Consider the following 12,720-nt stretch of genomic DNA (forward strand, 5'->3'; position numbering starts at 1 on the left):
AAATCAAAGTATCAATGAGTAAGGAACTCAGAGAAGAAGAGTTCAGTGAGGACTGAAAGGACTTCTAAGACACAGGAAAGGCTGCAGTACAGACTATCCAAGAAAAAATTAATTGGTTGAAGACAATTAGTTTTAGGTTCTCTTGACAAAGCCTTTCAGAGGAAGTGAATGGATTATCTTGGTCCTTGATGCGTGGTTCTGACACCTCCTGTTTAGCCTGGTTTGAGGAAGCAGCAAGGTGTTCACAACAGCACCTCAGTGCTTCTCCAGTGTCACTCCGGCCATAGATTGGCTCCATTTTTGGTAGCATTTGGAGGTACTTCAGTTCCCTCTGGCTGTGCCTGCTGCAGAGTCTGCAGTGAGCAGGGCTGCCCTGTGCCAGCTGTCAGGAGAAGGGAGAACTTCCCTAGCCTCCCAGTGCCAGCTCTGGAGTGAGGAGTAGAGACTGGCAGCTGCAGAGTGCAGGTCTTTGTACCTACTGGGCAGTGTCGTAATCGGTAGAGGACTCACAGTACCTACCTGCACTCCCATGTGCAGTGTGACACATGCACCATTACATATACAGAACACAGAGATTAGTTAATAAAAAAGTGCTATCTTGGGATGGTCATCATCTTGAAGCTTAAGTGTATAAATGCTGTGGAATGCAGGGTTTGTTTTAAACCACTGCATACTAAAGAGCATCTTTCAGTAATGTACCCATGGCAAATATGAGAGTCTGAACCATTACTGTAGGGAAATTTGGTACTAGTATGTGCTTGTGTTTTTAAGCAGTAATTATCATTGTACCTGCAACCATGTAAATTACACTTGACCAAGGAAAGTGTTACAAATGCAAAGCATTGGACATTGTCATGTGTGACAGCCTTGTCTCTCAATTGAAGAGACATGGATTTGATGAATGGACCACTTGGTGAATAAAGAACTGGCTGGGTGGCTGCACTCAGAGTTGTGGTCAATGGCTCATTGTCCATGTGGAGACAGTGGGGTCCCTCAGGGATCAGTGCTGGGGCTGATCCTGTTCAACAGCTTTGTCAGCGACATTGACAGTGGGATTGAGGGCATCCTCAGCAAGTTCACTGACAACACCGAGCTGTGTGTGTGCTGCAGTCACAGGCTGGAAGGAAGGGGTGGGCCATCCAGAGGCACCTTGACAGGCTTGAGAGGTGGGCCTATGAAAACCTCATGACGTTCAACAAAGCAAAGTGCAAGGTGTACACCCATCCCTGGAAGTGTTCAAGGTCAGGTTGGATAAGGCCTTGAACAACCTGGTCTAGTGGAAGGTGTGCCTGCCCATGGCAGGGGGGTTTGGACTAGATGATCTTTAAGGTCCTGTGCTAAGGCTGACTGCTGCAGTAATTACCTTCTGTTGGCATGTATGTTCCAGGCAAACAGATGCAATAGGTCTGCACCAGTACAGATACTGCATGCTGTAGGTTGAAGTTTGCAGCAAAGCATGTCATGCATTCTTCCAGCAAAAGTGCTTTGTTAGTGTAGCCTTTGCATGTGAAGTGCCAAAGTAAGGAATAGCATGTCTCAGTGAAAGAGCCACCAGCTTATTTAATGTGCATGTTCTCAGTGAGAGATTTATAATAACAGGTTAATTTTACATTACAGTACTGAAGTGCAACAGAAAACACTTGGAAGTTGCACTGCAAATCGTGCATTAATTGATGATATCTTGAACATAGTTAATCTAAGCCTTAAAAATTGTCCAGTGCAAAGAGGTACACCATGTTTTCTAGCATAGTACCACAGATCTTGGCACGCCTCCTGCTGCTAAGCAGCAGAGCAATAGAAGTATTAGCAATAAATTCAAGGGAGAGACTGCTTTTCTGCTGTAAGAAAAGAAACCCAAATATACTGAAGATGGGTAGTTTGTAATTTGTGAGTATTTTCAGTTCATTGTACCGGCCCTCCTCTGTTTCCTGAAAAGGTGATCTGGCCATACACAGCAGGTGAACCCCAGTGAACTCAGGTAGAAGTCAGGTTGTCAGCCTGAGTAGAGGCTTGCTGCTGCCTTCTGTGCAGTGCTGAAGCCTCCACTCCCTTGATATCAACAGGGTCTTTTAGACACCAGTTTGTGTAGACCCAAAATCTTCTTGTAGAAGATATCTCTGTGAAGTTGTAGTAGGCATTTGGGCTCAGCATAGCAGTGTCCAAGTAGGAATTGAGAACCCCCGATGCTGGTGGCTGCCTTGCCCCTTCCTCAGCTTGGGGATGAGAGCACTGCTTGGCACCTGGGGGAGCAGTACGGAGGCTCAGATTTCAGGAGTGCTGGGGCCCCTTCAGCAGTGGCCTTCAGACTCTCAAAACAGTGTGTGCATTTGGACTAGCACAGCCTCTGTCTTTCCATGCATTATATTCTCCAACAGGCCACTGGAATTGAGGTATTTAGTGAAGGTCTTACCTGCATATGGGTTAGTGTGGTTTGACCTCTGTTGGCCGCTTTCAACGAATACTGAGAATGCCTTTGAGTGCTAGAGCTTTGAGTCAGCTAAAACAGAGGTAAAAGTAGCCAGCTCCCTTTTGACTGTGGTTCTGAGTAATAGTACATGCAGAAAAATGAATAAATAAAGTGGTGAAATGGAGGTGTATTTATAAAGATCAATTTATAGCCTTCATTGTATCCTTGTATTAGCAAGCTGGTGCGAGCCAAAAGTGGATGTGTGGGTATAAGTCTACATACAGTAGCTCCAAACTCTCACTGCTGCTGATTAGCTCTCCCAATGTGCATTTATTTATTGTTAAATTCACTCACTTGTAGCTGGTTTCTGTTACACAGACTTGCATCTCTGACACAATTTTTTGTACCATACCTTTGCTATTTATCCTTTCAAGATTTTGCAACAGCACTTGAGCACTTGAGCATGTACATGCTTAGCTAAATCACCTTTCTTTTGTGCTGTGTTCTGCTCCTGTTGCAGGGGTCCTCCCCTTGCAGGAGCAGAGGGAAGACAGGTGGAGGCAAGTGGCAAAGGGATCTTACTGCAGAGGAGCTCCCTGCAAGCAGAGGCAGAGCCAGCCCCAAGCACAGCCAGCTGCCTTGTGGTTTAGGGACAGCATGGGGAGTCCCCCTGGATTTGGTCTGGCTCCTTTGCAGGGAGCCTGCACTGACACACAGCCAGGTTAAGTCTGAGGAGAGGATTGCTGCTGCCCCAGCACCAATACAGAGTTCTGTTTCACGTAACGGGGTTAAAAGGATTCCCTCCTCTTCATTCTTTTAATTTAACTTTTAACTCTTCCATCTTTCAGCGATGGCGCTTAGTTCTTATGCTGACAAGTGTTAGAGGAAGTAATGTATTGCATGCATTTTAGAGAGTTCTGAATGGGGGCACCAGGCCTCATCTAGGGAGGGTGACTCTTCCATGCTATAGGTTCATCACACTCAGCACACAGCATCCAGCATCCTCCACTGCTGGCTGGGAAAACACACAAATCTATTCCCAACAACATGCTAGAAAATACAGCCCCCAGCAGTTGGAATACGTGTGAAACACCTTTTCTCACACCCATACCAATTCTTCTGCTTGCATATAAACACTTTCTTATGTGAAATTCTGTATCAACATCAAGCTTCCTTTCCTAGTAGGATGGACTGATTTTTCCCCTCTGTACTGGCCACGACATCAGGCTGTCACTGCCTCAACACTGTGTGGAGAAAAGAGGTCAGCGCTGAACAACCCCTTTGCCATGACAAATAAGAGCAGCTGCAGGGTCAGTTAGAGAACAGCAGTCCGGAAAACCCCAAGCAATTAGATAGGCTAACACCAGAACAAAGCCCAGCTGTAGTTGCAAATACTGGGGAAAAACAGTAGCTGGAACTAGGGATATGTCTCCAGATGTGTTTGTCTCAGATCTCTCCTGGCCCATTCTTGCACTTCCAACTGTTACGGTGTCAGGAAGGTGTTACCCTCCTGTCATTTCTCTGAGAGCTGGCTCTTCTGCACGGGAAGCTGGACTGAGGAGTCCTTTTGATTGTTCTGTGTCTTCAAGAGATTTGCAATAGAAGTATTACATAGCTCCTCTTTGTTTTTTCAGAGTGAAAGAATTGAAAAAGGCCAAGGAACTTGAAGATACGCAGCAGCATCCCGTAGCAATGTGACATTGCTTTTCAGACTGTTTTCATTTTCTGTTTTTAGCAGAGACATGCAACAACAACAAAAATACCCACTGCAGTTCTGGAAATACCAGCTGCAGGATTTTAACAGTAATGTTTTGGTCATTGCATTTGCACTTTCATGGACAACTTTTAATTTGTTCAGCAAGACATCTTGGAACTCAATCTTCTGTTGGATCGTTGGGAAAACAAAAGACACCAGGAAGAAATTGTGAGTTGCTTCATTCTCCGAGAAGGAACGAAGAAGCGATTAATTATCCTTTTCATATAGGGCTGTATTAAACAACATGTGGAACTGTACAAATATTATACCAAAAATATTGTTCAGAAAAGGTGGGAATGCACAAGCAACACAAGAATGCTGTTCCTGCACCTGTCAGTCATCTCCAAGAAACTGAAGCTTTGAGAGTCTCAGTGGAGGGGCTTAGATCAGTACATCTTTATTGGGTCCATGCATCCTCATTTCCTTCGCACTCCTGTCTTTTGTGTTTTATTTAAACCTCTACAGCACACTTAATGCAACTTTTTAAATCTGCAGGTTTTTAATACATCCTGTGGGAACTTACAGAAGGGGTTGGTGTGTGAGAGACACGGGTAATGCATGAGAATGGAGAGAGCAGCTTAAGCAAGTTTTAAACACTTTTTTTGGTATTTTTACTAGAACCTGCAAACATATCAACTGTCATGTACTTTCTCTCATATTCAGCACTTTATTTTCTAGCCTTACCTTCATGTACTATTGTTTTAATTAAGTTCTTAAATAATTTGTAAAACATGTAGCTTTTTCTCTTATGTCAAACCTCTTGTCATTTTGCAGAGTCACGTACATATGTTGCCTGGACATTTTAAGCCACCTAAAGATCAGTGGTGCTGCATTCTGGCCAGTAAATTTCTTATTTTGGCTACTTCATCGAAATCTGGGCAGTTTTCTGTATATATAGAAGGTAGAAATGGAAAATGAGAAAAAAATATTTGAAAGGGAATATATTGATTAATTACTAAATATTTTATTCACAAAGGGTCAATAACTTGGCAAGATAAAATTATTATTTGTATAGTTTTGTCTGAATGAACCAGAAGAGTGTGGATGTATTGTTTGTATATATTGTATATATTAAAACAAAGAGATATGTGCATGAACTCAAGAAAAAGAAATGAACAAAGCAAAGCATTAGTGGCTATGGTCTGTAAAATGAAACAAAAACTTTATTTCACTATAAGAAACTTTATTTTAAATGTTCTTTAGAAGAACATTTTTGCTAAAGCATGACTAAATGGCAAAAAAGAGCTACTGTATTTAGACTTAGGAAAAAAAGGCAGAGCAACATTACTTTAAAAAAAAAAAAAAAAGAAAAAAAGGATATGTTTACATTTGATTTTGGCTACCAGGAGTTTGGTTCAGTTCGGTTTAATTTATATATTCCTTGCTTTTTTTTTTCCCCCCCGTCTTTTTTTTTTCCTTTCTTTCTTTTTTTTTTTTTTTTTTTGCCAATGGTGCCAAGTAATGTGAATGCTAATATTGCTTAAGAAAATTAAGTTACTTTTGCAAAGCAGATAATCATAAGAGTACAGAAACCGTATCTAGCTTAACACCATACACTCACTCCAATAAAGAACACTTAGAATGAACATAAAATGAAAAAAATAAATAAATAGTACAAAAGTAGAAAATATGTTTCACATTTTCATATCTCCTGCTGGAAGTCAGAAAATGTAATAAAAATTGCACAAAAAATTTAAAAAAATTAAGTAAAACTTAAAAAAAAGATGCAAACTGATCTTGTAGGGGTGTCATGGTATATTGCTATTTCCACATAGTGAGGAGCCAAAGAAATTAGATTTTTTTAAAATTGAACTACTAATTTAAAATTGTCACAGATTCTGAACAATGGGAACCAGGTTCTGATCTTCATTACATAGGAATGTAAGGGAAGAAACTCCTGAAGTCCATGTCGTTACTGTGGGTCACGTACATGTATCTGAGATCAGAAACTGCTCCTGTCTGTTTGTCTCACTTGTGGCAGTTTAAAATTTCTGAATGGACTCGTGTAAATCTGAGATTGTTAGTTTCGGAATAGTTGTTCTTGCTTGATCCCGGCCACCAACTGCAATGTTTAAACGCAGGGCTTGTTGTGAAGCCAAAAAATATTCACATATAAGAAGCTTTGAAACTGGTGTCTTTACAAGAAGAGTAAAAACAAAGATTGTGGCAAAAAAACTGGGGTCAGTGCTCTTGGTGCCTTTTCTATAATTGTACCTGTTTTTAATTACTTCCTTTCACTGCCAGCATTGAATTATAGTAGATGTGCTATAGCTCATTATCAGAATTCTCTTGTACATTTCTGAACTGCTGCTTTATGACCTGATTCAATTCTAAAAAAGGGAAAAAGGCAAAATGAATGGCCTGGCACTCACGCTGTGCCTGTGGGCAGCCTTGTAGCCTCCATTTACTGTCTGCAATTGGAACCTTAACCATTAAATTTTCCTCTCACGCCAAAATAGAACAGGAGACACTGAAGAATCTCCTTTGGAATGAATTGGAAATGCTCTGTATTAGTACTGGAAGAACTCTGACATTTTGAAAGTGAAATATTGTATCCATTAACCAATACGTGACAATATAGAATTGATCTGTTCTTAACAAGAGTAGTGACCTCAGTGGAAATGTTTTAACTCCTTGTCTTTACAGAAAATGATTCAGTAATATACAGAGCTATTTCAAATTACTCTTCCAGATCCATGGGCCTGGTGGTGTATCTACTAATCTAGATCCTGCTTCAGCCAAACGTTTAAGCCTGTACTGGTGTTAACCATGCCGGCAGTTCCGCGGGCGCAGCAGAACTCCCCGCATGCTTGAAGCCAGGTACAGCTCCCAAGTGCTTTGTTGTGTCGGGCCGTAACCCTTCAGTGTGTCACTGGGGAGGGAGAAGGACTCCCCTGCAGTGAAGTGATTCTGCGAACCCTCTTCTTGGTTGTGGAACTTATATTTTCACCGAAGATAAGTAAGTGCAGCTTTCTAGGAAAATTCAAACTCCCAAGTGCCAGGAGCCAGATCTTCTGTCTTCTGATAATGGAACCGCTCCTTTGTGAAACACATTCGACAGCAGTAATACTGTGTGAAAGAAATACAGAATATAACATGAACCCCCTCTCTGGTTGCACGCTTATGGCAGTTCCACACAATAGCTGGTGCCCAATGGGGGGTCCCCAAGACTTGCATGTAAAACTAGTATAGATGTCTTCTCTTTTGTAAGTTTTATTTTTGTAACCGTGCATGTAAAGCATCACTGAATCAATGGATCTGTTGAAGAACTCAGCTGCTGGAACCATGCAAAATGTTTTGAATTGCCCTTAAAATATGGAAAATGTTTTCTGAATGCTTTATATTCTTTCTGCTGTAAATTAAAAACAAAGAAAATTTCCCCATACAAAGTGTGTGCCTTCTTTTAAACACATCTCCTCCATCCTAGTTTGAGAGTGATGTAGCCCTTTAGTCACTGTAAGGAACCATGAAAAAAATGCATTTCTTCTCTACATGATCTGCTTGTTAAGTATACTGCATCTGATTTCTCACAGGTTATAATGTAACAGCCTGCCCATGAGCAGGTGCAACCCCCAGAGCTTTTCTGAGATCAGATTGTTTTCAGTTCCTGTCAGTGGACAATCACTTCCAGGGCTTTTCATAAGAAACCATATGTACCTGGTAGCAAAATGCTAAATCCTACAGTGTGCACAAAGCAGAGTCAAATCCTAGGAGAATTCAAGAGGGTTGCTGATGCAGATATGTAAGAGGTCATAATAATACAGATAACTGAGACACAGTAACTTTGCACTGATCAGATACAGAAGTTACACAAATCGGCCCTCCGTAATGAAACTTTTGTATCAAACTACTACAAGGCCAGCCTAGCAGGGAAAACCAAGTTTAATAGTCATCTGGTATGCGAAAGACTCTGTTAGTAGTGCTGTAAGTTCTTCCAAAACCCAGAACCACAACAGAAGACGAGATTTCATTTAGAGAGTTTATTTTTGACTACAGACAGACAAAGTTTAATTATGTTCTCTTGAAGAATAAATCAGCATTTAACTCCCCAAATTGATCTCAGCTACTTCCCCATTTTTCCTATTTACATACCTGTTAATTGCCGAGTTCTTTAGTATTGTAGTGGGTTGACCCTGTACTGAAAGTAGACACTGCTGTCTGCTCACTGCCCCACCTTCCCCCTTCCACCAGTGGAATGGTGGAAGAGAACTGGAAGACCAAATATGAGGGGAAAAAATGTCTGGAGTGAGAAACAGCCGGTTTAATAAGTGAAGGGGGAAAGGGGAACCGAGCCCGAGGGCGGAACCGAGCCCGAGGGCGGATCAGGCCCCGCCTCCCGCCGCGGGGCTGTGGCCACACAGCGGGCCCGGCGCGGCGGGAGGGCGCCCCCCTGCGGCCGCGCGCCCGACGGCTGCCTGGGGGCGTGGCCCCGGCCGGGCCCCACCCCTGCCCCGGGTCCCGCCCGCAGGCCCCGCCCCTCTGACGTCACCCCGGGGCGCCGTCGGCGCCGAGCACAGTTCCCGCTGGACCCGCCCGGGCGCTGCGGCCGCGGCCCTTCCCGCCGGCACGATGTGAGTGCGGGGCCGTGCGGGGCCGTGCGGGGGACGCGCGGGAGGACGCGCGGGAGGACGGGCAGGGGCGCCGGGCAGCGGCGCCGGGCCCGGCCGCGCCCAGGCGGGCGGGGGTTCCCAGAGCGGCTGCGCAGAGGCCCCGCCCGGCCCCCGCTCGGGCCGGTACCGGGGCGCTGGGCTGGCCGGGCCGGGCTGTTCCGCCCGTCCCCGGGCGCCTGTTAGAGCGGGGCCGCCCCGCCGGGGCAGCGCCTGCTGGGCACGGGGGCGTTATTGTGTTTGGAGGTGTCATGTCCGAGACTCTTCCCCTGTAACTAGCAGTGAAATAGAACCAAAGGTTGGCGGAAGTGCCAAAACAGTCGAGTGGTGATGCTGGCCTGTACGGGGCCTGCTCCCAGCCTCGCCCCGGGCTTCCCGGCTCACGCCTTTTGCGTGTACACGTTTGCTCTCTCTCCGTGGAACTTAAAGTGAATGTATAAATGTGTAAATACAGGAAATAGTCAGACTTGGCTGTTTGGAGTGTCAGGATGCGCTAAACAAGGGTCTGATGTGGAAGAAATAATAACATAGAAAAGGAAATTGACGACAGTCTGTAGTTCTAGAGGTCTGCAAAAAACCTGGCAAAGCAGTGAAAAGGGTATGAGGAGTATGTACAGGAACTCTTGCGTCCATTACAAAGATGCAGAGCGTTGAAGCTGGTAAAAACCCCCCCTCTGTTATGAAATCAAAGCTGACCAGAAGTAAATTCTTGTATATGCCAGATTCTTTTTCCTTCTGGTGCTTTCACTTGCTCCATATCAACTGTTTCAAAATAGTAGAGACAGCCAACAACAGAGAAGCACGTAGTCAGAATAACCATTAAGTTTTTATATTTAATTTTTTTGTAAATACTGTAGCTTGAAACTTAGTATTTGTGTTCATAGTGGAAAGCAAGAACACCCCTGAGCCTAAACTCTTGACTCCTTGAGCCCTGAACCATGGTTGGAGCTGTCCTGTACCTTATTGCAAAATGTGGTATTAGCAAGCCATTGCTGTCTCTTAGAATGGCAGGCAGTTTGTTGACAAGATGTTTGGAACACAGTGTGACTTGCACCTAATGTCAGCTGTTAAAACACCATTTCTTCAGTAGGAAACTACCCGACATTTACTCAAAGGATACATCTCAGGAATGTCAGATGAATAATGATGACTTTCTATACTGCAGGTCAGCCAGTATCCCTGGAAGCTCAAATGTGGCTGCTGGCAGTAATCGTCGGCTTCAGCAAACTCAACACCAAGTAGATGAGGTAAAAGTCTAGTCCAATAGCAGTGTCATTGTTTTCCTTCAGGAAACCTGTAAAACTAGAAGAGATTTTTTACCAAAGCAGTTTTCCCTTCATTATATGAAGGGGAAGTAGAGAGAGGTTACCAGTGTCCAAATATTAGCTGCAATCTTGCTGCTTGAGGATTTGGCAAAATTAAAGATAAAAACCTTTGTTCTTACAGAGAAAAAGCTTTTTTCTCATCAGTAGCCATGAAGGCTGACTGCCAAATATGATGTGTCTAGATTTTTGTGGAGTCCAAAAGCCAGGCTGGCTAGCAAGAGTATTTTTTGACATATGGTTTACTATCATGTTTATATGCCTCAACTCCTTCTGAAGCGGCTCAGGAATTATTTCCCAGGTTTGAAGGAATGCCAGCACTACTGGCACTACTGACTTTTTAAAGTAGGTATTAGGGGCTTCCAGCCCAACTGTGAATTCCAGGGTTTTGTTTAAGCTTATGACTGCATATATTAAAAGGCAATAGCTCCTGCTTCTGAAAAGAGAACACTGGTGTTGCTGTCTGTTGCCTGTGATTGTGTTCTACCATGGGTTATACAACTGGTAACTTACTGTAAGCATTAAACTGGTGTAGGTTGTTGACATCATGAGAGTGAATGTGGACAAGGTATTGGAGCGAGATCAGAAGCTGTCAGAGCTGGATGACCGTGCTGATGCACTGCAAGCAGGAGCTTCCCAATTTGAGACCAGTGCAGCCAAGCTGAAAAGGAAGTATTGGTGGAAGAACTGTAAGGTAACCTTCCCTTGTGTACTTATGTTGTGCAGTATTACAGGTAACACTATTACAATTGGCATCCCAAAAGGTAGAAGAAGAGATTACTTTAGCCAATGTTGTTTAACTTACAGCATCTAGCTTTTTAAAGCTTGACATAGTGGCTGGGTGAAGGAATGAAAAGCTGGACTAGAGGCCATGCTGCCCTATGCAAGATCTTGTGTAACATGGTAATGGCCAGTGGGGAAACACGTCAGTAATCTGAGGTGTTGAGGAACAGGAAGAAAAGCGTAAAAATGCATAGCTTGAGTTAAAGTACAGGAAGTATTAGAAAGTGGAAGAAGCTCACTCAGACTCCTGTACTTGTAGCTGTTGGCAAAGGTTGGAATCATCTTTGGTGAGTAACAAAGACTTGTGTATTCACTTGAGACAACCTCTGTGTGAAGGAGACTGTACTGCTGTGTTTTGTCTGTGTGCATGACCTGCCATCTCTAAGTGTGGATCAAGCTTGCTTACCCAAGAAGCTTTGCTTGCCATGTTAGACCTGACACATGGTGCTAAATTCCCTTGAATGGGCTGTTTTCCTGTATCCTGAGGGGCAGTTAGTGCTGTTGCATGGTTTGTAGTAAGCATTGTGTGGCTTCTTTTCACAGATGTGGGCAATATTGATAGCTGTTGTTGTCATTATCATCATCATCATCATCATCGGTAAGTTTCACCAAAGTGGGGATTCCTCATAGGCTTGGAATTAATGGTGCTAATTCACTGACTGGTACAGTTTAAATAAAGCCAGGATGCTCAAATAGAAGTACTACTTCAACATTAATTTGAAGTAGTAGTGACAGCTTTAACAAGCATTGTTTGCAGTGAATGGTAAACTGGGACTACTGTGGGAGCTCCGGGACCTGAATCTCAACCACCTTGCTATGAAAATAGCAAGAACTTAGAAACCAGGAACAGACGTGCTTCTTTTTTTTTTTTTTTTAGCGGCATGTTGCAGAAGTATAAGATGAAATTTCACACACCTCCCTTGTCTGAGAACTATTCATCATTTGCCGTAGCTTCCTGCTAGATAAACCTCTTTTGGTTTGGGAGTTCCAAGTGCACTGCCATAGCAGGGAGGTTTTCTTTGAGTAGAGGTTTTGCTGCCAGATGAAATGAGTATAACGTTGGGTTAGGATGGAGAGCCAGGGAATGCATAGTTCAGTCTTTGAGTCCCCATGTAATCACCAGATATTTAATGGGAAGACAAAGGTTTTAAGTTTGTGCCGTGAACAGTAACAAACACTGCAGTAACTGCTGACATCAGAGATGTCATCCTGGGTGAGAAGTACTGGAAGGCAAGAACAAAGGAAGAATGCAGCTAAGAAAACCAACATGGGCAAATTCTTAGATTTAGAGGATTTAAGAGGGATTTATCTTTATTATCTTAAATTCTTAAAACACAGGACTGTTATGGTGAGGAGCTGAAGGACACTGCCCCACTTCTTTCTTTTTTTTGTAGTCTCGACTAGTTCATGAGTTACAGGAAGAAACTCAGATCAACTGAAGGTGCCTCTGAATCTTCAGCCTCTCCACTTCAAACCTGCTGCATTTTCAGTCCATTTACTGCTGTTTAAAGCAAAACTATTTTCATTACTGAAATGTTAACTAACTTTACTGGTTGCCTTAAGACACTCCTGCCATTAATTACTAACAAGCACAGCTCACCACTTGCACAGTGCCTTAATAAAGTGGGGTGCGGAGCTTGTGAGGCGGACCCGGCTCTGGAGCTGCGCGACCGCCGCTGTTCTCGCCCCGCGGTTCTGCGCGCGCGCGGGCCCCGCCCCTGTCCCGGCCCCGCCCAGGGGCGGCCCCGGCCCCGCACGTGGCGGTGGGGCAGGCGCGCGCACGGGGGCCGCGTGCGGTGCCGCGTGAGAGGCGGGGCCAGCGCACGCGGGGCCGCGGCCCCGCCC

The 12,720-nt window shown here is 44.1% G+C and overlaps 2 protein-coding genes across 14 annotated transcripts in view; both read left to right on the plus strand.

Moving 5' to 3' along the window:
- Nucleotides 1-5,825, plus strand: part of CAMTA1 (calmodulin binding transcription activator 1) — a 224,746-nt gene extending 218,921 nt beyond the window's left edge. For 8 of the 12 annotated variants that reach the window (XM_027668697.1, XM_027668700.1, XM_027668694.1 and 5 more), the window contains one exon: nt 4,042-5,825. In XM_027668697.1, the coding sequence (XP_027524498.1) occupies nt 4,042-4,105 (64 nt within the window). In that variant the 3' untranslated portion in view covers nt 4,106-5,825. The remainder of the gene's footprint in view (nt 1-4,041) is intronic. The other 4 variants (XM_027668691.1, XM_027668698.1, XM_027668693.1 and 1 more) reach the window with 1 other exon arrangement.
- Nucleotides 5,826-8,634: 2,809 nt separating this feature from the next.
- VAMP3 (vesicle associated membrane protein 3) lies at nt 8,635-12,507 on the plus strand. 2 transcript variants are annotated; one of them, XM_027668741.1, is made up of 5 exons: nt 8,635-8,734; nt 9,936-10,017; nt 10,628-10,786; nt 11,419-11,473; nt 12,270-12,507. In XM_027668741.1, coding segments are annotated over exons 1-5 (315 nt in total). In that variant the 5' UTR covers nt 8,635-8,732; the 3' UTR covers nt 12,287-12,507. The 2 variants fall into 2 exon arrangements, with proteins under 2 accessions (XP_027524542.1, XP_027524543.1); XM_027668742.1 differs by having other exon boundaries at nt 11,419-11,469; nt 12,269-12,507.
- Nucleotides 12,508-12,720: the final 213 nt, after the last annotated feature.

Source organism: Corapipo altera, unplaced genomic scaffold, assembly GCF_003945725.1.
Source record: "Corapipo altera isolate COAL_440 unplaced genomic scaffold, ASM394572v1 304, whole genome shotgun sequence".
NCBI classification, from domain to species: Eukaryota; Metazoa; Chordata; class Aves; order Passeriformes; family Pipridae; genus Corapipo; species Corapipo altera.